We start from the raw sequence: 27,817 nt of genomic DNA, 5'->3' as shown, positions 1-27,817 counted from the left end.
ACATACACTCAATTAGTATTTGGTAGCATTGCCTTTAAATTATTTAACTTGGGTCAAATGTTTTGGGTAGCCTTCCACAAGCTTCTCACAATAAGTTGGGTGAATTTTGGTCCATTCCTTCTGACAGAACTGGTGTAACTGAGTCAAGTTTGTAGGCCTCCTTGCTCGCACACACTTTTTCAGTTCTGCCCACAAATTTTCTATGGGATTGAGGTCAGGGCTTTGTGACGGCCACTCCAATACCATGACTTTGTTGTCCTTAAGCCATTTTGCCACAACTTTGGAAGTATGCTTGGGGTCATTTTCCATTTAGAAGACTCATTTGGAACCAAGCTTTAACTTCCTGACTGATGTCTTGAGATGTTGTTTCAATATATCCACATGATTTTCCATCCTCATGACGCCATCTATTTTGTGAAGTGCACCAGTCCCTCCTGCAGCAAAGATCCCCCACAACATGATGCTGCCACCCCTGTGCTTCATGGTTGGGATGGTGTTCTTCGGCTTGCAAGCCTCCCCCTTTTTCCTCCAAACATAACGATGGTCATTATGGCCAAACAGTTCTATTTTTATTTCATCAGACCAGAGGACATTTCTCCAAATAGTACGATCTTTGTCCCCATGTGAAGTTGCAAACCATAGTCTGGCTTTTTTATGGCAGTTTTGGAGCAGTGGCTTCTTCCTTGCTGAGCAGCCTTTCAGGTTATGTCAATATAGGACTGTGGATATAGATGCTTTTGTACCCGTTTCCTACAACATCTTCACAAGGTCCTTTGCTGTTGTTCTGGGATGATTTGCATTTTTCTCACCAAAGTACATTGATCTCTAGGAGACAGAACGCGTCTCCTTCCTGAGCGGTATTATGGCTGCGTGGTCCCATGGTGTTTAGACTTGCGTACTATTGTTTGTACAGCTGAACGTGGTACCTTCAGGAGTTTGGAAATTGCTCCCAACAATTTTTCTGAGGTCTTGGCTGATTTTCTTTTGATTTTCCCATGATGTCAAGCAAAGAGGCACAGTTTGAAGGTAGACCTTGAAATACATCCACAGGTACACCTCCAATTGACTCAAATGATGTCAATTCGCCTATCAGAAGCTTCTAAAGCCATGACATCATTTCTTGGAATTTTCCTTAGCTGTTTAAAGGCAGTCAATTTTGTGTATGTAAACTTCTGGCCCACTGGAATTGTGATACAGTGAAATAATCTATCTGTTAACTGTTGTTGGAAAAATTACTTGTGTCATGCACAAAGTAGATGTCCTAACTGACTTGCCAAAACTATAGTTTGTTAACAAGAAATTTGTGGAGTGGTTGAAAAATGAGTTTTAATGACTCCAACCTAACTGTATGTAAACTTCCGACTTCAACTGTAAGTGTGTGTGTGAAGCAACAATCTATCTTCAATATTAAAGCTGATCCACCCCTGATTATTATCAATGACTTATCAACAGCTGTAACAAGTTGTCCACTGCAGGAAACCCTCACTGGTACCCTAATTTATAGAAAGATCCATGTATGCTATACAGTATAAGGTTGTAGTTTGTTTAATCACGGTCAATCTGTCTGCTATCCCAACACCAGAGACCATGGTGGAGAGAGTTGGATCAAGCCTGGACCTGAGAAAAGTGAGTGTTAAATGATTTACTTGTTTTCCAATCAAAATATGATTACAGCTTATACTTGAGTCCCAGGCAAGGAACACAATAATTATGTATTTGTGACCCGTTTCAGGAAACTAGGCATATGTCGCAAGTCACGACTTCACAGGAGAGCCTTCTATCAAAATGCATTTTTGGGGCAGAAATGCCATATGGAACATGTGAACTTTCATGTGCCTTAATAACTTGTATGCCATCTGTAAATATGAATAAGACTGTTAAATTACGAGCCTTGTTGGTTAAGCTACAGAAAAAGTCAGAAACCTTCCCACTAGCCATAATTGGCTGAGATAATGAGTGGGCTGAACATGCAAAGAGAGGAGTTCGGATTGGTTTGCCATAGAAGGCTTCTGTCTATTTGACCTGGTCAGTCTGTTGGTAATCCTGTTGAATGCTGCTTTTTTAAAAATGTATTGTTTAGTAGAGTTGCTCTCCACTTTCTGGAGGATCGAGTTTTGAAATCTGTGGAATTAGAGTATGATAGCTAAAGAGATGGAAGAAACACCTGTCTCCGGATTACATCTTCAAACTAAGGGCAACCGTGGCATGGCATCTGTGAAAGGGAGACGCGTCCATCATGCATGATGATGTATACGGGTAGGATAGTCTAGCTAACTACATTTTCAGATATTTCTAATTTTGACAAAGGGGTTTCATTTCAAGCTAAGGTGTACTGTTAGCTAGCTAGTTAACGTTAGCTGGCTGGCTCCCTAGCTAAAGTTACGTGTATGACGTTATTATTCGTATCCCAGAACCGTTTGCTTTGCTAGTTAGAGCCTAATGTTAGCTAGCTAACATTGAACCTGGTTGGTTAGCTCCCAGCAGATTCATGCAGGGTAGTAACGACATGATTTGGCACTATGTTCATTGTTGTTAAAAATATATATATTTCATGGAACAGCAGTCTTTACTGCTATTAGCCAATAGTCAGTTTTACGAGGGTATGTTTGGCGGCCTGAGTGAAGGAGGCTTTGTTGCGAAATAGGAAGCCGATTCTAGATTTCATTTTGGATTGGAGATGTTTAATATGAGTCTAGAAGGAGAGTTTACAGTCTAGCCAGACACCTAGGTATTTGTAGTTGTCCACATATTCTAAGTTAGAACGGTCCAGAGTAGTGATGCTGGACGGGCGGGCAGGTGTGGGCAGCGAACGTTTGAAAAGCATGCATTTAGTTTTACTTGCGTTTAAGAGTAGTTGGAGACCACGGACGGAGTGTTGTATGGCATTGAAGCTCGTTTGGAGGTTAGTTAACACTGTCCAAGGAAGGGCTAGATGTATACAGAATGGTGTCGTCTGCGTAGAGGTGGATCAGGGAATCCAGAGCGACATTGTTGATATATGCAGAGAAAAGAGTCGGTCCGAGAATTGAACCCGGTGGTACCCCCATAGACTGCCAGAGGTCCGGACAACAGGCCCTCCGATTTGACACACTGAACTATGTCTGAGAAGTAGTTGGTGAACCAGGCGAGGCAGTCATTTGAGAAACCAAGGCTATTGAGTCTGCCGATAAGAATACAGTGATTGACAGAGTCGAAAGCCTTGGCCAGGTCGATGAAGACGGCTGCACAGTACTGTCTTTTATTGATGGCGGTTATGATATCGTTTAGTACCTTGAGCGTGGCCGAGGTGCACCCTTGACCATTTCGGAAACCGGATTGCACAGCGGAGAAGGTACGGGTATGGTGGGATTCGAAATGATCAGTGATCTGTTTATTGACTTGGCTTTCGAAGACTTTAGAAAGGCAGAGCAGGATGGATATCGATCTATAACAGTTTGGGTCTAGAGTGTCACCCCCTTTGAAGAGGGGGATGACCGCGGCAGCTTTCCAATCTTTAGGGATCTCGGACAATACGAGAGGTTGAACAGACTGATTTGTACCGGTCCAGGTTTTGCAGGTCTTTCATAACATCTGCTATCTGGATTTGGGTGAAGGAGAAGCTGTGGAGGCTTGGGCAAGTAGCTGTGGGGGGTGCGGAGCTGTTGGCCGGGGTTAGGGTAGCCAGGAGGAAAGCATGGCCAGCCGTAGAGAAATGCTTATTGAAATTCTCGATTATCGTGGATTTATCGGTGGTGACAGTGTTACCTAGCCTCAGTGCAGTGGGCAGCTGGGAGGAGGTGCTCTTATTCTCTATGGACTTTACAGTGTCCCAGAACTTTTTGGAGTTAGAGCTACAGGATGCAAATTTCTGTTTGAAAAAGCTAGTCTTTGCTGTCCTGCCTGTGTATTGGTTCCTGACTTCCCTGAAAAGTTGCATATCGCGGGGACTATTCGATGCTAGTGCAGTCCGCCACAGGATGTTTTTGTGCTGGTCGAGGGCAGTCAGGTCTGGAGTGAACCAATGGCTATATCTGTTCTTAGTTCTACATTTTTTGAAAGGGGCATGCTTATTTAAGATGGTGAGGAAATTACTTTTAAAGAACAACCAGGCATCCTCGACTGACGGGATGAGGTCAATATCCTTCCAGGATACCCGGGCCAGGTTGATTAGAAAGGCCTGCTCGCTGAAGTGTTTTAGGGAGCGTTTGACAGTGATGAGGGGTGGTCGTTTGACCGCGGACCCATAGCGGATGCAGGCAATGAGGCAGTGATCGCTGAGATCCTGGTTGAAAACAGCAGAGGTGTATTTGGAGGGCAAGTTGGTCAGGATAATATCTATGAGGGTGCCCATGTTTACGGATTTAGGGTTGTACCTGGTGGGTAACTAGTTAACGAGCCAGCCAGATAATGTTAGCTAACGTTAACTAACGTTATGTGACGTGGTTGATCTTACACGTTGTTTACCTAGCTATCTAGCTACATGTCTTAAGCTAAAGTGTACAACACCCATTGAATATGGCCAGTGTCAGTAAATGTCGACAAAAAGTCAGCAGAGCTGGTAAGGCTGTTTTCATGAGATAAACAACAGAGGTAAACAAATCGGCCAGAGTGTCAGGTGTGCTCTGAACACTCCAAGAGTGAAACGAGATGGGTGGGGCTAAAGCTTAAGTGGGTGTGAACGATGCTATTCACTAAATACCAAAACATTCAAAGGCAATTTTCTCAAAAGTGAGTTTACAAGTTGATCAACTTTCAAAGCAGAATTATGTTCCCATTGTTCCTCAAAATGCAGTGTATGATATACCATTTTGTAGCTCTGAGTCTCTACTTTTATCCAGTGTAAAAAACACAATTTAAAATTGAGAATGAATAACACCAAATCTAGGTGGTGAGTCACATTTGGTCAAAACAAACTTAAGCTTTCATTTTAGAAACTAGGGAACCAGAAATCAGGCCCCTAACGTCTACAAAACATGGACCAGAGTGATGTTTCCTGCTTCCACAAACATGAATTAATAGAACAATGTAATTGTATCCTTAATACTTTTCACGTCAGATTATGGTAATGAGTGTATAAATCATGTATGACTTCAATATCCACACAACATTCTAAGCCTGTTGCTCACTTATATTCCTTGTTATTACAAGTCTAAGTCAAACGATTAAAACAATTCATCGAGTTAATGGCATTAGTTCAATTTTAGAATTTGTTCAAATTTGTCCCTAAATAAAACATTGTCCATTTTTAAAAAGCAGTGCATTGAGTTATAAGCATGCAATGCTTTGATTGTAAGGGAAAAAACACAAAATAATCTGTATCAGAATGTTTTTTCACCATAAACAACACCAAGTCTCTGTAACATACAGTTCTTTAAGTAGCCCTGCTTATCAATGTTCTTGAAGTTTGACACTTGCGCGTACACACACACACACTTCAGGAGTTTTATGAGTGTTCTCCCAATTTCTGATTGGAGGGTTGAAAATGGAATGGAGTCAAACGTGGTTTCCATATGCTTGAAGTGTTTAATATCGTTCCATTTATTTCATTCCAGCCATTACAATGAGCCCGTCCTCCTATATCTCCTCCCACCAGCCTCCACTGATATCTAAAAAAAAAACAGCATGACATTACATTTCACAACACATTAACTGTGTGCCATCAGGCTACTACTCCACTACCACATATCTACAACACAAAATCCATGTATGTGAGTGTATGGTCTGTATGTTATCATGTTTGTGTGTACAGTGCATTCGGAAAGTATTCAGACCTCTTTACTACTTCCACATTTTGTTACATTACAGCCTTATTCTAAAATGGATTAAATTACTTTTTTTCAATCTACACACAATACTCTATAACGACAAACTGAAAACAGGTTTTTAGAAATGTTAGCAAAATTAGAAAATTAATACCTTATTTACGTAAGTATTCAGACCTTTTGCTATGAGACTCGTAATTGAGCTCATGTACATCCTGTTTTCGTTGATCATCTTTGAGATGTTTCTACAACTTAATTGGAGTCCACCTGTGATAAACTCAATTGATTGGACATGATTTTGAAAAGGCACACACCTGTCTATATAAGGTCCCACAGTTGACAGTACATGTCAGAGCAAAAACCAAGCTATGAGGTTCGAAGTAATTGTCCATAGAGCTCCGAAACAGGATTGTAACTCTTCCTAGAGCTGGCCGCCCGGCCAAACTGAGCAATCGGGGGAGAAGTGCCTCGGTCAGGAAGTTGACCAAGAACCCAATGGTCACTATGACAGAGCTTGAGAGGCCCTCTGTGGACATGGAATAACATTCAAGAAGGACAACCTTCTCTGCAGCACTCCACTAATCAGCCACTCCTCAGTAAAAGGCACCTGACAGCCTGCTTGGAGTTTGCCAAAAGGCACCGAAAGGACTCTCAGAACATGAGAAACAAGATTCTCTGGTCTGATGAAACCAAGCTTGAACTCTTTGGTCTGGAGGAAACCAGGCACAGCTCATTACCTGGTCAATACCATCCCTACGGTGAAGCATGGTGGTGGCATGCTGCGGGGATGTTTTTCAGCAGCAGAGACTGGAAGACTAGTCAGGATCGAGGGGAAGGATGAACGGAGCAAAGTACAGAGATCCTTGATGAAAACCTGCTCCAGAGCGCTCAGGACCTCAGACTGGGGTGAAGGATCACCTTCCAATAAGACAACGACCCTAAACTATGAATCAACACATATGGAATGACAGCTTTGCACACTCTTGGCATTGGTTGGGCTGGTTGAGAGAATGCCAAGAGTGTGCAAAGCTGTAATCATGGCAAAGGGTTGCTATTTGAAGAATCTCAAACATAAAATACATTTTGAGTAACACTTTTTTGGTTACTACATGATTCCATGTGTTATTTCATGGTTTTGATGTCTTCACTATTATTCTACAATGTAGAAAATAGTAAAAAATAAAGAGAAAAGCCTTGAATGAGTAGGTGTTCAAACACTTTTGACCGGTAGTGTGTGTGTGTATATACACTGCTCAAAAAAATAAAGGGAACACTTAAACAACACAATGTAACTCCAAGTCAATCACACTTCTGTGAAATCAAACTGTCCACTTAGAAAGCAACACTGATTGACAATACATTTCACATGCTGTTGTGCAAATGGAATAGACAACAGCTGGAAATTATAGGCAATTAGCAAGACACCCCCAATAAAGGAGTGGTTCTGCAGGTGGGGACCACAGACCACTTCTCAGTTCCTATGCTTCCTGGCTGATGTTTTGGTCACTTTTGAATGCTGGTGGTGCTTTCACTCTAGTGGTAGCATGAGACGGAGTCTACAACCCACATAAGTGGCTCAGGTAGTGCAGCTCATCCAGGATGGCACATCAATGCGAGCTGTGGCAAGAAGGTTTGCTGTGTCTGTCAGCGTAGTGTCCAGAGCATGGAGGCGCTACCAGGAGACAGGCCAGTACATCAGGAGATGTGGAGGAGGCCGTAGGAGGGCAACAACCCAGCAGCAGGACCACTACCTCCGCCTTTGTGCAAGGAGGAGCAGGAGAATCACTGCCAGAGCCCTGCAAAATGACCTCCAGCAGGCCACAAATGTGCATGTGTCTGCTCAAACGGTCAGAAACAGACTCCATGAGAGTGGTATGAGGGCCCGACGTCCACAGGTGGGGGTTGTGCTTACAGCCCAACACCGTGCAGGACGTTTGGCATTTGCCAGACAACACCAAGATTGGCAAATTCGCCACTGGCGCCCTGTGCTCTTCACAGATGAAAGCAGGTTCACACTGAGCACATGTGACAGACGTGACAGAGTCTGGAGACGCCGTGGAGAACGTTCTGCTGCCTGCAACATCCTCCAGCATGACCGGTTTGGCGGTGGGTCAGTCATGGTGTGGGGTGGCATTTCTTTGGGGGGCCGCACAGCCCTCCATGTGCTCGCCAGAGGTAGCCTGACTGCCATTAGGTACCGAGATGAGATCCTCAGACCCCTTGTGAGACCATATGCTGGTGCGGTTGGCCCTGGGTTCCTCCTAATGCAAGACAATGCTAGACCTCATGTGGCTGGAGTGTGTCAGCAGTTCCTGCAAGAGGGAGGCATTGATGCTATGGACTGGCCCGCCGTTCCCCAGACCTGAATCCAATTGAGCACATCTGGGACATGTCTCGCTCCATCCACCAACGCCACGTTGCACCACAGACTGTCCAGGAGTTGGCGGATGCTTTAGTCCAGGTCTGGGAGGAGATCCCTCAGGAGACCATCCGCCACCTCATCAGGAGCATGCCCAGGCGTTGTAGGGAGGTCATACAGGCACGTGGAGGCCACACACACTACTGAGCCTCATTTTGACTTGTTTTAAAGACATTACATCAAAGTTGGATCAGCATGTAGTGTGGTTTTCCACTTTAATTTTGAGTGTGACTCCAAATCCAGACCTCCATGGGTTGATAAATTGGATTTGCATTGATTACTTTTGTGTGATTTTGTTGTCAGCACATTCAACTATGTAAAGAAAAAAGTATTTAATAAGATTATTTCATTCCTTCAGATCTAGGATGTGTTATTTTAGTGTTCCCTTTATTTTTTTGAGCCGTGTATATACAGTGGGGGGAAAAAGTATTTGATCCCCTGCTGATTTTGTAAGTTTGCCCACTGACAAAGAAATGATCAGTCTATAATTTTAATGGTAGGTTTATTTGAACAGTGAGACAGAATAACAACAAAAATGTCCAGAAAAGCGCACGTCAAAAATGTTATAAATTGATTTGCATTTTAATGAGGGAAATAAGTATTTGACCCCCTCTCAATCAGAAAGATTTCTGTCTCCCAGGTGTCTTTTATACAGGTAACGAGCTGAGATTAGGAGCACACTCTTAAAGGGAGTGCTCCTAACCGCAGCTTGTTACCTGTAAAAAAGACACCTGTCCACAGAAGCAATCAATCAATCAGATTCCAAACTCTCCACCATGGCCAAGACCAAAGAGCTCTCCAAGGATGTCAGGGACAAGATTGTAGACCTACACAAGGCTGGAATGGGCTACAAGACCATCGCCAAGCAGCTTTGTGAGAAGGTAACAACATTTGGTGCGATTATTCGCAAATGGAAGAAACACAAAAGAACTGTCAATATCTCTCAGCCTGGGGCTCCATGCAAGATCTCACTTCGTGGGGTTGCAATGATCATGAGAACGGTGAGGAATCAGCACAGAACTACACGGGAGAATCTTGTCAATGATCTCAAGGCAGCTGGGACCATAGTCGCCAAGAAAACAATTGGTAACACACTACGCCGTGAAGGACTGAAATCCTGCAGCGCCCGCAAGGTCCCCCTGCTAAAGAATACATATACATGCCCGTCTGAAGTTTGCCAATGAACATCTGAATGATTCAGAATACAACTGGTGAAAGTGTTGTGGTCAGATGAGACCAAAATGGAGCTCTTTGGCATCAACTCAACTCGCCGTGTTTGGAGGAGGAGGAATGCTGCCTATGACCCCAAGAACACCATCTCCACCGTCAAACATGGAGGTGGAAACATTATGCTTTGGGTTTGTTTTTCTGGTAAGGGGACAGGACAACTTCACCGCATCAAGGGACGATGGACGGGGCCATGTACCGTCAAATCTTGGGTGAGAACCTCCTTCCCTCAGCCAGGGCATTGAAAATGGGTCGTGGATGGGTATTCCAGCATGATAATTACCCAAAACACACAGCCAAGGCAACAAAGGAGTGGCTCAACAAGAAGCACATTAAGGTCCTGGAGTGGCCTAGCCAGTCTCCAGACCTTAATCCCATAGAAAATCTGTGGAGGGAGCTGAAGGTTCGAGTTGCCAAACGTCAGCCTCGAAACCTTAATGACTTGGAGAAGATCTGCAAATGGGAGTGGGACAAAATCCCTCCTGAGATGTGTGCAAACCTGGTGAGCAACTACAAGAAATGTCTGACCTCTGATTGCCAACAAGGGTTTTGCCACCAAGTACTAAGTCATGTTTTGCAGAGGGATCAAATACTTATTTCCTTCATTAAAATGCAAATCATTTTATAACATTTTTGACATGCGTTTTTCTGGATTTTTTGGGGGATTTTTGTTGTTATTCTGTCTCTCACTGTTCAAATGAACCTACCATTAAAATTATAGACTGATCATTTCTTTGTCAGTGGGCAAACGTACAAAATCAGCAGGGGATCAAATACTTTTTTCCCCCACTGTATGTATATATATATTTATTTCATTCTGATTTTTCAGGGGGTAGCGCAGCCCCTACTGCCCTCAGTAGTCTGTCATTCCTTTTCCCTCTCAACCATATCATTTTTAATTCCTCATCAATCCATGGTAATTTAACAGCGTTTACAGTCAGTTATTAATGGGTGCATGGTTATTAGTAACTGAAATAAGCAATTTCATAAATGCGTCTGGTTGCTTGACAGTCTAATTACTTGTATTTAAATATGTTTTATAGAACAGCTACTTTTGACTTCAGGGATTCCTCAGAGCTGTAAGACTTGTGACCATGTTCAGGTAAGTCATAATGTCAATTCTTACTTTTACATACCTGCAGGAGTCAGGCACAGTCTCAAAGCCAGGTGTGTACTGACCAACCATTCATACTGGGATATAGACAGTCCTGTGTTCTGCTTTAGTAATATAAACACAGTCTCAAAGCCAGGTGTGTACTGACCAACCATTCATACTGGGATATAGACAGTCCTGTGTTCTGCTTTAGTAATATAAACACAGTCTCAAAGCCAGGTGTGTACTGACCAACCATTCATACTGGGATATAGACAGTCCTGTGTTCTGCTTTAGTAATATAAACACAGTCTCAAAGCCAGGTGTGTACTGACTAACCATTCATACTGGGATATAGACAGTCCTGTGTTCTGCTTTAGTAATATAAACACAGTCTCAAAGCCAGGTGTGTACTGACCAACCATTCATACTGGGATATAGACAGTCCTGTGTTCTGCTTTAGTAATATAAACACAGTCTCAAAGCCAGGTGTGTACTGACCAACCATTCATACTGGGATATAGACAGTCCTGTGTTCTGCTTGTAGTCATGCAGGATTTTAGCTATTGTCATATTTTTTAATTTGACAGTTCAATTGATAAATCACCAGCATTCCATGTAACTGTCACGCCCTGACCTGAGAAGAGGGTTTGTTTCTCTATGTGGTTATGTCAGGGTGTGGGGTGGGCTTTCTATGATGTCTATTTCTTTGTTTTGAGCCGAGTATGGTTCCTAATCAGATGCAGCTGTCTATCGTTGTCTCTGATTAGGAATCATACTTAGGCAGCCTTTTCCCAACCTGTTTGTGGATTATTATTCTTTCTATGAGTGTTTTGTGTGTACTGCAGTTGTGTCACGTTCATTTCTGTTTATCCTGTTAATTGTTTTTGTTCGGTTTCACTTCTATTAAAGTATGTGGAATTACCGGCACGCTGCGCCTTGGCTCCTATATGACAGGAAATTTGAAGACAGTACTCGTGACAGTAACATTGAATAAATACATTAGATTAGTTACTTTGGTTAATGGGCCAGTTTCCCAGACACAGATTAAGTCTAGTCCTGGACCGAGGCTGTACCTGCTCCTCAGAAACTCCAGTCAGAAAGAGGTGAGGCACTTTCACTGAAGTGACAACAGTATGTTGAAACTTACTGAAGGAAAGCTGATAGTTTGTTGAAAATCTCTAGATTACAAAGACAACATGCAGCTTTGTGAGAAATCTATTTTTGTCTCATTCATTTGAAGAGCCAGTAGACAGCACTCCTCCCTCTGGTCGAAGGAGAACCCAATGCCCCTGGGCAGTGATGGGGACATTGCCCTGTGTAGGGTGCTGTCTTTCAGATGGGATGTTAAATGGGTGTCCTCTCCATGGTCACTAAAGATCCCATGGCACTTATCATAAGAGTAGGGGTGTTAACCCGGTGTCCTGGCTCAACTCCCAATTTGGCCCTCATACTATCATGGCTACCTAATCATCCCCAGCTTCCAATTGGCTCATTTATCCCCTCTCCTCTTCCCTGTAACTTTTCCCCAGGTTGTTGCTGTAAAAGAGAATCTCTTCCCAGTCAACTTACCTGGTACACCTTTAAAATATTATCCTGGTAAAATTGGGATAGTAGAACAATAGTCTACACATTTTTTTGTTGACAAAAATGGATTGCATGTTGTGTGAATTACGAGACTACATTGTTCTGACTGACTACTACATTGCTCATTTTGTAGGCTGTTCAGGAACGGGAGAAAGATCAGGTGTCCAAAGGATTTTCAGAATTCGTCCTGTCAAGTCCAAACGGGCCCTTAAAGCTGAACAGTTTGTTTGCATTCAAGAATCCCCACTCCACTTCCATCAATCCAGAGGTGCAGTTTTAGCAGGCTGAGGACATGAATCTGTCATATTGTATATGAATAACTGGAATATCATTCTACTTCACTATTTCTCTCTCTGTCTGTTGTCGCAATCGTTGCACCATATGGCCTTCTACAGAAGATTCAGCTGTTACCTGCAGACACCACACCAAGCTGTTGTCAGATGATTATGAGAAACACAGGGGTTGACATTGAGATGGAATTAATCGGGGAAGATGAGAGGACAGTATGGAAATCAGTGGTATCAAAAGGTAAGAAATACTAGACATAAACAGTATGTCAATCATCAATGTCCTTTTCTAACAGATGCTTTTAAAATGTTTTATGATATTTTCTATTGTTTGTCTTTCAGATGTATACAGCAAAGACTCTCATCCAACATGTAAGCTTGTTTTTGTGGATGAGGTTTATAAAACGGGTTACAGAGCTAACATCTCTTCAAGTTGTGATGAAGGACACTGAAGGTCTTCATGAGTCATGTTCAGTGGGGTGATGAAGGTCTTCATGAGTCATGTTCAGTGGGGTGTAATGATATAAAACATTCAGACAGAAATACAGAGCCTTATCTGCGTCACATTTTGTTTAACAGTGGGATTAAAAGGGATTTCATTGTCATTTCTTGACGACAATCTACACAAAATACTCTAATGTCAAAGAATATATATATTTAGATTGATAGAAATGAAATGCCTAAAATAGTCGTTCCATAAGTATTCAGCCCCCCGAGTCAATACTTAGAAACACCTTTGGCAGCGATTACAGCTGGGAGTCTTTCTGGGTGAGTCTCTAAGGGCTTTCCACACCTGGATTGTACAATATTAGCCCATTATTATTTTCATAATTCTTCAAGCTCTGTCAAGATGTTGGAGATCATGGCTAGACAGCCATTTAAGTCTTTCCATAGATTTACAAGCAGATTTAAGTCAGAACTGTAACTTGGCCACTCAGGAACATTCAATGTCTTCTTGGTAAGCAGCTCAAGTGTAGATTTGGCCTTGTTATGTAGGTTATTGTTCTGTTGAAAGGTGAATTCCTCTCCCAGTGTCTTGGTTTTCCTCTAGGATTTTGCCTATTCTTAGCTCCATTCCATTTATTTTTTATCCTGAAAAACTCCCCAGTATTTGCTGATGACAAACATACCCATACTATGATGCAGCCACCAACATGCTTGAAAATAAGGAGGCAGTTACTCAGTGATGTGTTGGATTTGCCCCAAACATGAGGCTTTGCATTTAGGCCAAAAAGTGTCTTCCTTTGTAGATGTTTTTTACAGTATTACTTTAGTACCTTGTTGCATATAAGATGCATGTTTTGGAATATTTGTATTCTGTATATTTGTATTCTTCTTTTCACTCTGTCATTTAAGTCGTTATTATGGAGTCACTACAATGTTGTTGATCCATCCTCAGTTTTCTCCCATCACAGACATTTAACTCTGGAACTGTTTTAAATTCACCAATGTCCTGATGGTGACGTCCCTGAGCAGTTTCCTTCCTGTCCTGCAACTCAGTTCAGAAGGACCACTATCTTTGATGTGTCTGGGTGGTTTAATATGTAATCCACAGCATAATTATTAAATGTCTGATTTTGTTATTGTTACCCATCTACCAATCACTGCCCTTCTTCACGAGGCTTTCAAAAACATCCCTGGTCTTTGTATATAGTTGAATCTGTGCTTGAAATGTAATACTTCCAGATATTGTATGTATGGGGAACATGTCCACTTTGACATTACAGACTATTTTCAGTAGATTGATGACAAAACATTACAACTAAATCAATTTTAATCCCACTATGTAACACAATAAAGAAATCCAAGGGGTATGAACACTTTTGCAAGGCTCTGTATGTTATGTAGAATAGACAATCGTGTCAGCCAGGGTAGGTGTCAATTCCAAATAAGTCAGTCAATTCAGGAAGTGAACTGAAATTCCAATTCAATAACTGGAAAAGGGCATCTACTTTCAATGACTTCAATTGGAATTGACCACAACCCTGGAGTCAGCTCTATACAAGAAATGACTATCAGGGGAATGATAACTGGAGAGACTGCATGATGTAGAAACAGCTGCTGTTCACCCTAAAGACATATTCATTTAATTGATCCCCCCTTCAGCATTAATACTCATTGGGATTCCTGCTGAGGAGTTTCTTCAGAATCACAGGGCTATACTCATTCAGGGAGTCAAAAACCCAATGCCAATAGCAGATGTTCTGCGGTCAAAGGGCATGATTGGTGATGAAGAGTACTCCAGAATAAAAGCTGAAACAACTGAACAGGACCGAATGAGAGAACTACTGAATGCAGTCCTCCCTAAAGGACCAGAAGTGACGGGAGCTTGTCTCAAAGCTCTCATTGAACATGAACACCATCTTGTTAAGTACTTGAGTGAATCTAGGTAAGACCGTTTTCTTTTCTCCCTCCCTTGAATATGTGGAATGATTAAATATAGGTCAAATAAAAACATAGCTACCCAGATCAATGAGAAAGTATTTTTCAGAATGGAAGCATGTTTTTGTGTTGCTGTCTGTAATAAATGTCTCTTGTTATAGTTCTATCATAGGACCATCATCACATCATTATCTCAGGTGTATCATAGGACCATCATCACATCATTATCTCAGGTGTATCATAGGACCATCATCACATCATTATCTCAGGTGTATCATAGGATCATCATCACATCATTATCTCAGGTGTATCATAGGACCATCATCACATCATTATCTCAGGTGTATCATAGGACCATCATTATCTCAGGTGTATCATAGGACCATCATCACATCATTATCTCAGGTGTATCTCACTCCTCATTCTTCTCCATACTTTCTGATCTCTCTCTTCCCTTCTCCTCCATCCTCTGTCTTGTAGCACCTAATCTGAAGATGCTGAGGCCTGTCTCCTAGTCTGTGGACAAAGACACTTCTTCACCTAATCTGAAGATGCTGAGGCCTGTCTCCTAGTCTGTGGACAAAGACACTTAAATGATTGTAAGGGAAATGTTTATGTTTGTGCTATTCTTTTAACAAATGTCTGTGTTTTATTAATGTGCTGTTCTATAAACTAATTTGTGTGTTCATCAAGTGGCTGACTGTACAAATCCTCACTATCAGTAGCTGTAATTTGGCAGTAAGCCCAGATGTTGTTTTGAGAAGGAGATATCTCAGTTTCAAGGTCTCAGCTTAGAGAGAAGAAGACTGGTGAGGTGTCGGTCTGTCAAATGTTATGAACCAGTATTGGTCTGTTAAATGTTATGAACCAGTATTGGTCTGTTAAATGTTATGAACCAGTATTGGTCTGTTAAATGTTATGAACCAGTATTGGTCTGTTAAATGTAATGAACCAGTATTGGTCTGTTAAATGTAATGAACCAGTATTGGTCTGTTAAATGTTATGAACCAGTATTGGTCTGTTAAATGTTATGAACCAGTATTGGTTTGTTAAATGTTATGAACCAGTATTGGTCTGTTAAATGTAATGAACCAGTGTTGGTCTGTTAAATGTTATGAACCAGTGTTGGTCTGTTAAATGTTATGAACCAGTATTGGTCGGTCACATGAATGGAACAAAACGGTAATGATTTATTAATTATGCTAAATCATGCAAATATAACTTGTCTGTGTATAGCCGTTTATAAGACAACTGCTGGGTCTGACCAGGGAGAGATCCTGATTGACATGTGTACTATGGTACATTGAGTTGGGTCTGACCAGGGAGAGATCCTGATTGACATGTGTACTATGGTACATTGAGTTGGGTCTGACCAGGGAGAGATCCTGATTGACATGTGTACTATGGTACATTGAGTTGGGTCTGACCAGGGAGAGATCCTGATTGACATGTGTACTATGGTACATTGAGTTGGGTCTGACCAGGGAGAGATCCTGATTGACATGTGTACTATGGTACATTGAGTTGGGTCTGACCAGGGAGAGATCCTGATTGACATGTGTACTATGGTACATTGAGTTGGGTCTGACCAGGGAGAGCTCCTGATTGGTTGGAACCTCTCCAGCTCGCTGACAATAAACAATGATTCATTTCAGATTGACTTCGAGTGTCTCTGTGTGAAAGAATTTCCACAACGATTTTGAAAACACAATTAAGGGAATGAACTGGAATGATCTCTTGTTCTATACAGATGGGGAGGCTGATAGTCAGGCTAGTCAAAGATACACACCACCATGTTGACATCTTGACCAAAGACCTTCCTTAGATTCTGTCATGACGTTGGCCTCTTTGAGTACAGGGAGGACAGTTGACCCCCTCCCCCCCTTTGCACCATCCCCCAACCTACCTCCCTCCACCCAGGCCCTGTGTGAAAGGGTTGTAAAAACTCTAACATTCCAGGAGAATCTCTTGCCACATGGCCCATAGAGAGACACAGTAAATTCTTCCAACTCACAGAATTGGGGAGCCAAGCGACATTTGTGTTCTGGAGAAGGTATGAAAGATTGGTGCAGAATCCAGCTACGAACTGGTCCGCTTGGTACAATTTTGTGATACTCAGAAGAGACAATATAGCCATATTACCATAAAACTGTTTATATAATAGCCTCAGCCTTGAGACTTGAATCCACATGGTTGTATAAAATGTATTAATAAGGATAAAGCTATTTGTAATACATTGAGATGCTATGTACTGATGTTAATGTGATAGAATTGTATTTCTGTACCAAGCTTAACTCAGTCATCGGCACACCCCCCAGGGACACAGACAGGACCAGGCGTCATTTGACAAGCCTGTTCTAGGGTCACCTATAAAACCCACCCTGATTTACATTTCTCCAGACCAGGCCTCCACTCCATTGCGAGTTGGCCCATAGGTTTGACCATCCAAGTACTCTACTGAAAGTGAACCATACCACGTGGTTAACTTTTAGACTATTGATACCGACAGAATAAGAACTGTCTTTGATATTAATTATTAGTCTGCAGCTAAGTAAATTATATCATTGAACGCGAAGACCAACGAAACATCCATTCTATGACGACATTAATGAATGTCGCTTTGAAAGATCCATTCTAACCGAGAGAGAGAGAGAGAGAGAGAGAGAGAGAGAACTCTCCATCAGAACGACGCTCCAACAAGGATCCCGACGACACACTGATCGTAAATATATATTGATTGCAATTGTTCCCGAATGAGTGAGCGTTCAATTGTCAATTGTTAATATTAATGAACTCTGTGTACCTCCTCAGCTGACCGTTTATGACCCATTGTCTAACAGACCAGCCATGCCTGTTAGCCATTAGGGCACATTACTCTACCAATCCTTTGTGACGATAATTACTGTTTGTATGTTTTCTGTTAATTACTTAGTGTAGTAAATAAATGATTTTAAGACAATTGATGTATGGATGATTTTAGTAAAGACTGGGTTCGTGCAGATACAACAATTTACGACGTTTGGAATGAGACTGGACGCGAGGTAAAATACACCATTTAAACCAGAAGATAATCGGCCTATATTATAATATAGGAAAGTTATATTAGGAAAATTATAACTTTGTAATCTGAATATTTTCCTTGGTGCCCCGATCTCCTAGTTAATTACAATTAAACGATTAATCAGTTTAATCGCGTGATAATAATTACAGGGAGTTAATTGATAAACATGTCTTCAGTTTAATGGTACCCCAAAGACACGACAATTCTTTATGGGATTACAACTCACTCTGTCTGAAGGAAGTGAGGAAAAGGACTCACTAAAGGGGATAGCTGAGAGGGCAGAGAAGGCACGTGACCTCATCGACATGGTGTTGAGAAAAGGAAATGAGTCTAGTTCCAGGATGATCAACCTTCTTGTGGAGCTGGACCCCTGTCTTTGGTCACTGCTTCAGATCAACAGTTGTAATCAACCCCTGGGTGTGGGGAGACCAGGCAGAATAGACAGACAGGATGGTTCAACATGTTCTTGCTGTCTGTTGCTTTAATTCAGGCTCCCAAAAATGTACAGAAAATGTCAATCAAACATGACCACTATAATACCAATAAACTTACTGAAGGACCAACCACACAGCCTCTCTCCTTCTGCAGCCTCCTGGAAGTATGGATCTTCTAGCAGGAGGGTCAGTCAGTCCTCCACTAGGTACCTAGCTGGACCCCTATCTAGCAGGAGGGTCAGTCAGTCCTCCACTAGGTACCTAGCTGGACCCCTATCTAGCAGGAGGGTCAGTCAGTCCTCCACTAGGTTCCTAGCTGGACCACTATCTAGCAGGAGGGTCAGTCAGTCCTACACACATTCAACATAGATGTATTTGATGAATATATTGTACAGTGTTGGCCGGTAAGAGGTTCATGAGAGAGACTGAATATCAACACAACCACCTCAGTCTATCAGCAGCTTTCCTGTTAGAGGTTCATGAGAGAGACTGAATATCAACACAACCACCTCAGTCTATCAGCAGTTTTCTCAGTGAGAGCCTCACGTCTGGAACACATTGACCATTGAAGGACATTTAAGGAGCTGTGTAACCTGTCACCCCTTTACCAATGACTTGAGAGTGGCTGAAGGACATTTAACCTGTTTGGGATGGGGGCAGTATTTTCAGGTCCGGATGAAATGCGTGCCCAAATTAAACTGCCTGCCACTCAGGCCCAGAAGCTAGGATATGCATATAATTGGTAGATTTCGATAGAAAACTCTAAAGGTTCTAAAACTGTTCAAATAATGTCTGTGAGTAGAACAGAACTTTTTTGGTAGGCGAAAACCTGAGGACAAACCATCCAGGAAAAAAACAATTGAGTTCACTCTTTTCAATAGATTTTCTATGGGAATCTAGATTTTTGAGGCATCTGGTTGCAGTTCTTATGCCATCCACTAGATGTCAACAGTCTTTAGAAATTGGTTGTTGTTTTTCTTTTGAGTAATGAAGAAGTAGCCCTTTCCTTTCTGAGTGTCGAGCCGAGTTGACTGTTTTGTTTGGGGCCCGCCCAGGAGCTCGCTCCACTTTCATTTTATCCGCTATTGAACACAGTATATTCCGTCTTAAATTTGATCGATTATTTACGTTTTAAAATACCTAAAATTGGATTATGAAAGTTGTTTGAAATGTTTGGATCAAGTTTACAGGTAACTTATTAGATCATTTGTAGTCATGTTGGGCGAGTTGGAACCGGTGTTTTTCTGATTCAAACGCGCCAAATAAATGGACATTTTGGGGATATAACAATGGAATTTATCGAACAGAAGGACCATTTGTGATGTTTATGGGGTTAGGGTTAGGGCCAACAGAAGATCTTCAAAGGTAAGGCATGAATTATATCATTATTTCTGAATTTTGTGTCGCGCCTGGCGGGTTGAAATATGATTGTCATGTGTTTGTATGATGGGGTGCTGTCCTCAGATAATCGCATGGTTTGCTTTTGCCGTAAAGCCTTTTTGAAATCTGACACAGCGGCTGGATTAACAAGAAGTTAATCTTTATTTTGGTGCATTGCACCTGTGATTTTATGAAAGTTAAATATATCTAATAATGTAATTTGAATTTCGCACTCCGCAATTTCACCGGATGTTGTCGAAACGTTCCGCTAGCGGAACCCCCAGCCGTAACAGGTTTTAAGGAGCTGTGTAACCTGTCACTCCTTTACCAATGACTTGAGAGTGGCTGAAGGACATATAAGGAGCTGTGTAACCTGTCACTCCTTTACCAATGACTTGAGAGTGTCTGAAGGACATATAAGGAGCTGTGTAACCTGTCACTCCTTTACGTATTCCTCTATCTCCATAGTAACCCCCTGAGCATGACCCTGGACCTTTACTGATCAGCCAAAGATGACGCAAATGGCATCATATTCCTGATGTGCAGAATCTCTGCAAATACATGTAGTACATGTAAATTAAAAGGAATGTATTTTGTGTGTCTTTGTATATACTGTGTGTGTGAGTTGGTCTGTGATTACTGTGATTAGTTCATGTCACGGCTTTCTGAAGGATCGGACCATAACGCAGCGTGTTCGTAGTTCCACATCTTTTTATTAATCGTGAAACTAAATGCAATACACCAACCACTTTAAATAACAAAACAACAAAAGCTGTAACGCAGAGCAGGCAAACACTACTCAAGAATTAACAACCCACAAAATACAAAAGGAAAACCCCCTACATAAATAAGACCTCCAATAAGAGACAACTAGAACCGGCTGCCTCTAATTGGAGATCATCCCAATAACCCCAACATAGAAATAGAAATCTAGAACACCCACATAGAAACAGAAAGCAAGAAAAACACCCCCTGTCACGCCCTGACCACTCTACTATAGAATATGACCCCTTACAAGGTTCAGGACGTGACAGTTCAATGTAACATCATATACTATACATTCTAATCAGTCTGTTTTGGGGCTGCAGAATCATTGTATATCATTGGTTACCCATCCTATCATGTTACCACACAGATGTGACTGACTAGCTCAGCAGTTCCCAACCTTTTCCATTCTGGAGACCATCAAATCACCGTCAAAAGCAGAAATAATATTATAACACTGATATTTGTTAACAGCATTAAAAGTAATGATTACTAGATAGATAGTTGTCATGGTAACAGCAGTAATACAAATAACAAAACATATATAATGCTACTATTAATAATAATAACAATAATAATAACTATTAACAGTATTATTGTAATAATAATACATTTTAGAAAACACTTTTAAATAACGTTGTTAATTAGATTAGATGAGTGTATTAATCACATGGACAGGGACTCAGATGTAATTGGTCACATGGACAGGGACTCAGATGTAATTGGTCACATGGACAGGGACTCAGATGTAATTGGTCACATGGACAGGGACTCAGATGTAATTGGTCACATGGACAGGGACTCAGATGTAATTGGTCACATGGGCAGGGACTCAGATGTAATTGGTCACATGGACAGGGACTCAGATGTAATTCCAGGGTACAGTGAAAATCTCTCTCTTGTTATGGGCTCCAACAATGCAGCTCAAAATTAATAAAAAATAAAAAGAGAAGTGAATGAGACGATAAAGATGATAATAATATATACACATTTACAACTGTAGCAATGACACATTACATCTGGGTGGTGGGGCAGGGTAAGAATCTGTTGGGTGGTGGGGACAGGGTAAGAATCTGTTGGGTGGTGGGGGGGCAGGGTAAGAGTGTTGGGTGGTGGGGACAGGGTAAGAATCTGTTGGGTGGTGGGGGGGCAGGGTAAGAATCTGTTGGGTGGTGGGGTGGTCAGGGTAAGAGTCTGTTGGGAGGTGGGGGCAGGGTAAGAGTCTGTTGGGTGGGGAGGGCAGGGTAAGAGTCTGTTGGGTGGGGAGGGCAGGGTAAGAGTCTGTTGGGTGGTGGGGGCAGGGTAAGAGTCTGTTGGGTGGTGGGGACAGGGTAAGAGTCTGTTGGGTGGTGGGGACAGGGTAAGAGTCTATTGAGTGGTGGGGACAGGGTAAGAGTCTGTTGAGTGGTGGGGGCAGGGTAAGAGTCTGTTGAGTGGTGGGGGCAGGGTAATAATCTGTTGGGTGGTGGGGGGGCAGGGTAAGAATCTGTTGGGTGGTGGGGGCAGGGTAAGAATCTGTTGGCTGGTGGGGGGGCAGGGTAAGAGTCTATTGAGTGGTGGGGGCAGGGTAAGAGTCTGTTGGGTGGTGGGGGGCAGGGTAAGAGTGTTGGGTGGTGGGGACAGGGCAAGAGTCTGTTGGGTGGTGGGGGGCAGGGAAAGAGTCTGTTGGGTGATGGGGGCAGGGTAAGTGTCTGTTGGGTGGTGGGGACAGGGTAAGAATCTGTTGGGTGGTGGGGGGGCAGGGTAAGAATCTGTTGGGTGGTGGGGGCAGGGTAAGAATCTGTTTGGTGGTGGGGGGGCAGGGTAAGAGTGTTGGGTGGTGGTGGGGCAGGGCAAGAGTCTGTTGGGTGGTGGGGACAGGGTAAGTTTCTGTTGGGTGGTGGGGGGGCAGGGTAAGAGTATGTTGGGTGGTGGGGGCAGGGTAAGAGTCTGTTGGGTGGTGGGGGGGCAGGGTAAGAGTGTTGGGTGGTTGGGGCAGGGTAAGAATCTGTTGGGTGGTGAGGCAGGGTAAGATTCTGTTGGGTGGTGGGGACAGGGTAAGAATCTGTTGGGTGGTGGGGACAGGGTAAGAGTCTGCTGAGTGGTGGGGGCATGGTAAGAATCTGTTGGGTGGTGGGGGGGCAGGGTAAGAGTGTTGGGTGGTTGGGGCAGGGTAAGAATCTATTGGGTGGTGAGGCAGGGTAAGATTCTGTTGGGTGGTGGGGACAGGGTAAGAATCTGTTGGGTGGTGGGGGGGCAGGGTAAGAGTATGTTGAGTGGTGGGGGCAGGGTAAGAGTCTGTTGGATGGAGGGGACAGGGTAAGAGTCTGTTGGATGGTGGGGGACAGGGTAAGAGTCTGTTGGATGGTAGGGTCTGGGTAAGACTCTGTTGGGTGGTGGGGGTCAGGGTAAGTGTGTGTTGGATGTTGGGGAAGGGTAAGAGTCTGTTGGGTGGGGGGACAGGGTAGGAGTGTGTTGGATGTTTGGAGCACGGTAAGAGTCTGTTGGGTGGTGGGGACAGGGTAAGAGTCTGTTGGGTGGTTGGGGCAGGGTAAGAGTCTGTTGGGTGGTTGGGGCAGGATAAGAGTGTTAGGTGGTGGGGGGGCATGGTAAGAGTCTGTTGGGTGGGGAGGGCAGGGTAATAGTCTGTTGGGTGGTGGTGGGGGCAGGGTAAGTGTCTGTTGGGGTAGCGGTGGGGGCAGGGTAAGTGTCTGTTGGGGTAGCAGCAGCAGGATAAGAGTCTGTTGGGTGGTGGGGGCAGGGTAAGAGTCTGTTGGGGCAGGATAAGAGTCTGTTGGGTGGTGGGGGCAGGATAAGAGTCTGTTGGGTGGTGGGGGCAGGGTAAGAGTCTGTTGGGTGGTGGGGACAGGGTAAGAGTCTGTTGGGGCAGGATAAGAGTCTGTTGGGTGGTGGGGGCAGGGTAAGAGTCTGTTGGGGCAGGATAAGAGTCTTTTGGGTGGTGGGGGCAGGGTAAGAATCTGTTGGGTGGTGGTGGGGGCAGGGTAAGAGTCTGTTGGGTGGTGGGGGCAGGATAAGAGTCTGTTGGGTGGTGGGGGCAGGGTAAGAGTCTGTTGGGGGAGCAGCAGCAGGATAAGAGTCTGTTGGGTGGTGGGGGCAGGGTAAGAATCTGTTGGGTGGTGGTGGGGGCAGGGTAAGAGTCTGTTGGGTGGTGGGGGCAGGATAAGAGACTGTTGGGTGGTGGTGGGCAGGGTAAGAGTCTGTTGGGGGCAGGATAAGAGTGTTGGGTGGTGGGGGCAGGGTAAGAGTCTGTTGGGTGGTGGGGGCAGGTGGTGGGGGCAGGGTAAAAGTCTGTTAGGTGGGGGGCAGGGTAAGTGTCTGTTAGGTGGGGGACAGGGTAAGAGTCTGTTAGGTGGTGGGGGCAGGTGGTGGGGGCAAGCTAAGAGTATATTAGGTGGGGGCAGGGTACGAGTCTGTTGGGTGGTGGGGACAGGGTAAGAGTCTGTTGGGTGGTGGGGTCAGGGTAAGAGTCTGTTGGGTGGTGGGGGGCAGGGTACGAGTCTGTTGGGTGGTGGGGACAGGGTAAGAGTCTGTTAGGTGGGGGCAGAGTAAGAGTCTTTTAGGTGGGGGCAGGGTAAGAGTCTGTTAGGTGGTGGGGGCAGGGTAAGAGTCTGTTGGGTGGTGGGGGCAGGGTAAGAGTCTGTTGGGTGGTGGGGGCAGGGTAAGAGTCTGTTGGGTGTTGGGGCAGGGTAGGTGTCTGTTAGGTGGGGGGACAGGGTAAGAGTCTGTTGGGTGGTCGGGGCAGGGTAAGAGTCTTTTAGGTGGGGGCAGAGTAAGAGTCTTTTAGGTGGGGGCAGGGTAAGAGTCTGTTGGGTGGGGGACAGGGTAAGAGTCTGTTGGGTGGTGGGGTCAGGGTACGAGTCTGTTGGGTGGTGGGGACAGGGTAATAGTCTGTTGGGTGGGGGACAGGGTAAGAGGCTGTTGGGTGGTGGGGGCAGGGTAAGAGTCTGTTGGGTGGTGGGGGCAGGGTAATGGTCTGTTGGGTGGGTGACAGGGTAAGGGTCTGTTGGGTGGGGGGCAGGGTAAGAGTATTTTAGGTGGGGGCAGGGTAAGAGTCTGTTGGGTGGTGGGGGCAGGGTAAGAGTCTGTTAGGTGGGGGCAGAGTAAGAGTCTTTTAGGTGGGGGCAGGGTAAGAGTCTGTTAGGTGGTGGGGGCAGGGTAAGAGTCTGTTGGGTGGTGGGGGCAGGGTAAGAGTCTGTTGGGTGGTGGGGGCAGGGTAAGAGTCTGTTGGGTGGTGGGGGCAGGGTAAGAGTCTGTTGGGTGGTGGGGGCAGGGTAAGAGTCTGTTGGGTGGTGGGGGCAGGGTAAGAGTCTGTTGGGTGGTGGGGGCAGGGTAAGAGTCTGTTGGGTGGTGGGGGCAGGGTAAGAGTCTGTTAGGTGGGGGCAGAGTAAGAGTCTTTTAGGTGGGGTCAGGGTAAGAGTCTGTTAGGTGGTGGGGCAGGGTAAGAGTCTGTTGGGTGGTGGGGGCAGGGTAAGAGTCTGTTGGGTGGTGGGGGGGCAGGGTAAGTGTCTGTTAGGTGGGGGGACAGGGTAAGAGTCTGTTGGGTGGTGGGGGCAGGGTAAGAGTCTGTTGGGTGGTAGGGGCAGGGTAAAAGTCTGTTGGGTGGTGGGGGCAGGGTAAATTTGTATCACATTACTTTCGGTGTGTGTCTGTGTCTATTTCTGTGTGTGTGTGTGTGTGTGTGTGTGTGTGTGTGTGTGTGTGAATTGGTGAGATAATTAATAAATCATGAGTTAATTTGTGTAACATTGTAGGTCAGTTTATTCCAAACCTCTCCTCTGGGACCCCAAAGGGCTGCATGTTTTAGTTTTTACCCGAGAACGAACACCTTAGATTAAACTAATTAACTAATTATCATCAAGCCTTTGATTAGTAGAATCAGTTGTGTTAGGGCAAAAACATTTATTTTGTTTTTATTAAAATGTTTATCTACCAGCCCAGGGACTACAGTTGAAAACTAGCTAGCTGGCTAAATCTGTCACATTTACAGAAATGTTGATTGATGTGCAGTATCCCTGTCAAATACATTTTCAATAAATACAATTAAAAGGCATGAATGTATTTATGTGTCTCTGTGAGTTGGTCTTTAATAAATGTGATTAGTTCAATGTAACATCATATACTATACATTATAATCAGTCTGTTTTGGGTTCTGCAGAATCAGAATCAGAATCAGAATCAGAAACATCCTATCATGTTACCATAATAACACAGATATGACCCGTCCAGCGTCCTTCTGCCGAACCTGGTTGTTGTCCCACTGCCCTCTGCTGGTAGCACTGCAAAACATCACTCAATCACATCACATTAATACAAATCCACTTTTACCAGATACAATATGAATTTATGGGCTGAACACCTGCATGAAGTGTATGAAGACTTTATATGACATCAATATCAACATATAATATAAAAAAAACCTATACGTGTTGAACGCGTCGACTGTGTTGAAATGGGAAGTAGCCAACATTTTATAAGGAAGTAGAGAAATAACGGTCGAAGAAACATGTTTGAGGTTTGTAGCCTTTTACAATTTAATATAGAAAAGTGTTTGAGAAGTTAGACTATTGTAGAGAGAGGTGATTTAGGGGGTTAAACATCCGCAGAATTGTAAAGTTATTACAATATTGATTTCAACTTTCAAGAATAATAATTGTAGATAAATGTTGATTTACATTGATTAGCCTAATTAATATGATGTGATGTTATAGGCTATGAGGTAGTGAGTTGTTGTTATAGGTGATTGATTGCACATTATCGTGATTTTCTATCCGATGATCCCCAACACAGTCGACACTTTGCGTTGTTTCAATTCCTGAAAGACGACGTGCGTCGGAATTTTGTAAATCTGTCGCTAAAGAAACTAGTCCGTCTCGTCAAGTCGGTCAAGTAAAAGTGACATGCAACAATTGTTACATAAACGATGTAAATGTTGACTAAATCAGGGTTTCCAAAAGTCGGTCTGGCTCTGAATTACCTGAATTTGAAACTCGTTGTCGTTCCAAAACGTTTTGCAACGGTTTGGTACGGTGTGCACTAGGTAGTACACCCCAGCTCATGCACAATCAAACGGACTTGCCAGACAAACCAATTGTTCAATTTTTGGACATTTTCTTGCATAACAAAGCAATGCGTGTCACCTTGTAGGCTACTACTAAACCAGAACAAGAAATGATGGTGTGTAGGCTGTATTCTCTTAAAGGGTTAGGAATAAATATCTGTCAGCTATTTTAACTTAAGCTCCCGAGTAGCGCAGCGGTCTAAGACACTGCATCAATACATACCCGGGTTCGATCGCGGGCTGTAACCGTCCGTGATCAGGAGACCCATAGGGCAGCGCACAATTTGGCCCAGCGTCGTCCGGGTTTGGGGACTTAATGTTACATAAATATGAACATATAATATAAACCTATACGTGTTGAACCCGACCACTGTGTTGAAATGGGAAGTAGCCAACATTTTATAAGGAAGTAGAGAAATAACGGTCGAAGAAACATGTTTGAGGTTTGTAGCCTTTTACAATTTATTATAGAAAAGTGTTTGAGAACTTAGACTATTGTAGAGAGAGGTGATTTAGGAGGTTAAACATCCGCAGAATTGTAAAGTTATTACAATACTGATTTCAACTTTCAAGAATAATAATTGTAGGCTTAAATGTCGATTTATATTGATTATCCTAATTAATATGATGTGATGTTATAGGCTATGAGGTAGTGAGTTGTTGTTATAGGTGATTGATTGCACATTATCGTGATTTTCTATCCGATGATCCCCAACACAGTCGACACTTTGCGTTGTTTCAATTCCTGAAAGAAAACGTGCGTCGGAATTTTGTAAATCTGTCGCTAAAGAAACTAGTCCGTCTCGTCAAGTCGCTCAAGTAAAAGTGACATGCAACAATTGGCACATAAACGATGTAAATGGTGACTAAATCAGGGTTTCCAAAAGTCGGTCCAGCTCTGATTTATTATTATTATTGCACAATCAAACGGACTTGCCAGACAAACCAATGTGTCCATTTTTGGACATTTTCTTGCATAACAAAGCAATGCGTGTCACCTTGTAGGCTACTACTAAACCAGAACTTAGACTATTGTAGAGAGAGGTGATTTAGGGGGTTAAACTTCCGCAGAATTGTAAAGTTATTACAATACTGATTTCAACTTTCAAGAATAATAATTGTAGGCTTTTATGTTGATTTATATTGATTAGCCTAATTAATATTTGATGTTATAGGCTATGAGGTATAGAGTTGTTGTTATAGGCGATTGATTGCACATTATAATGTCTACTACCATCTTTCAATGTAAAGTAGATGTCTATAATGTATTTTAGTTGTGTGTGGAGCCCTTGTAGACAGCTGTTGTTATGGAGTCAGGGGATCCAACAAGGGAGACTAGCTAATGGAGATCCAGGTCAAAGTAATAACAGATTGGACTGTAAA

At 43.4% G+C, this 27,817-nt stretch overlaps 2 protein-coding genes across 2 annotated transcripts in view; one reads left to right on the top strand and one right to left on the bottom strand.

Annotated features, from left to right (window-relative positions):
• The window catches only part of LOC123733061 (NACHT, LRR and PYD domains-containing protein 1 homolog), a 125,329-nt gene that overhangs the window by 53,962 nt on the left and 43,550 nt on the right, over window positions 1–27,817 (bottom strand). The window lies entirely within an intron of this gene.
• LOC145881483 (apoptosis-associated speck-like protein containing a CARD) lies at window positions 11,554–17,695 on the top strand. Its single transcript, XM_082978270.1, has 6 exons — window positions 11,554–11,586; window positions 12,201–12,335; window positions 12,463–12,595; window positions 12,697–12,726; window positions 14,461–14,743; window positions 15,217–17,695. The coding sequence occupies exons 3-6, from the start codon at window positions 12,508–12,510 to the stop codon at window positions 15,221–15,223; spliced, it is 408 nt and encodes a 135-aa protein (XP_082834396.1). The 5' UTR covers window positions 11,554–11,586; window positions 12,201–12,335; window positions 12,463–12,507; the 3' UTR covers window positions 15,224–17,695.

Source organism: Salmo salar, chromosome 08, assembly GCF_965601325.2.
Source record: "Salmo salar chromosome 08, fSalSal1, whole genome shotgun sequence".
Taxonomy (NCBI): domain Eukaryota; kingdom Metazoa; phylum Chordata; class Actinopteri; order Salmoniformes; family Salmonidae; genus Salmo; species Salmo salar.
The sequence above is the reverse complement of the archived record's forward strand: the minus strand, read 5'-3'. Positions and strand labels throughout refer to the sequence as shown.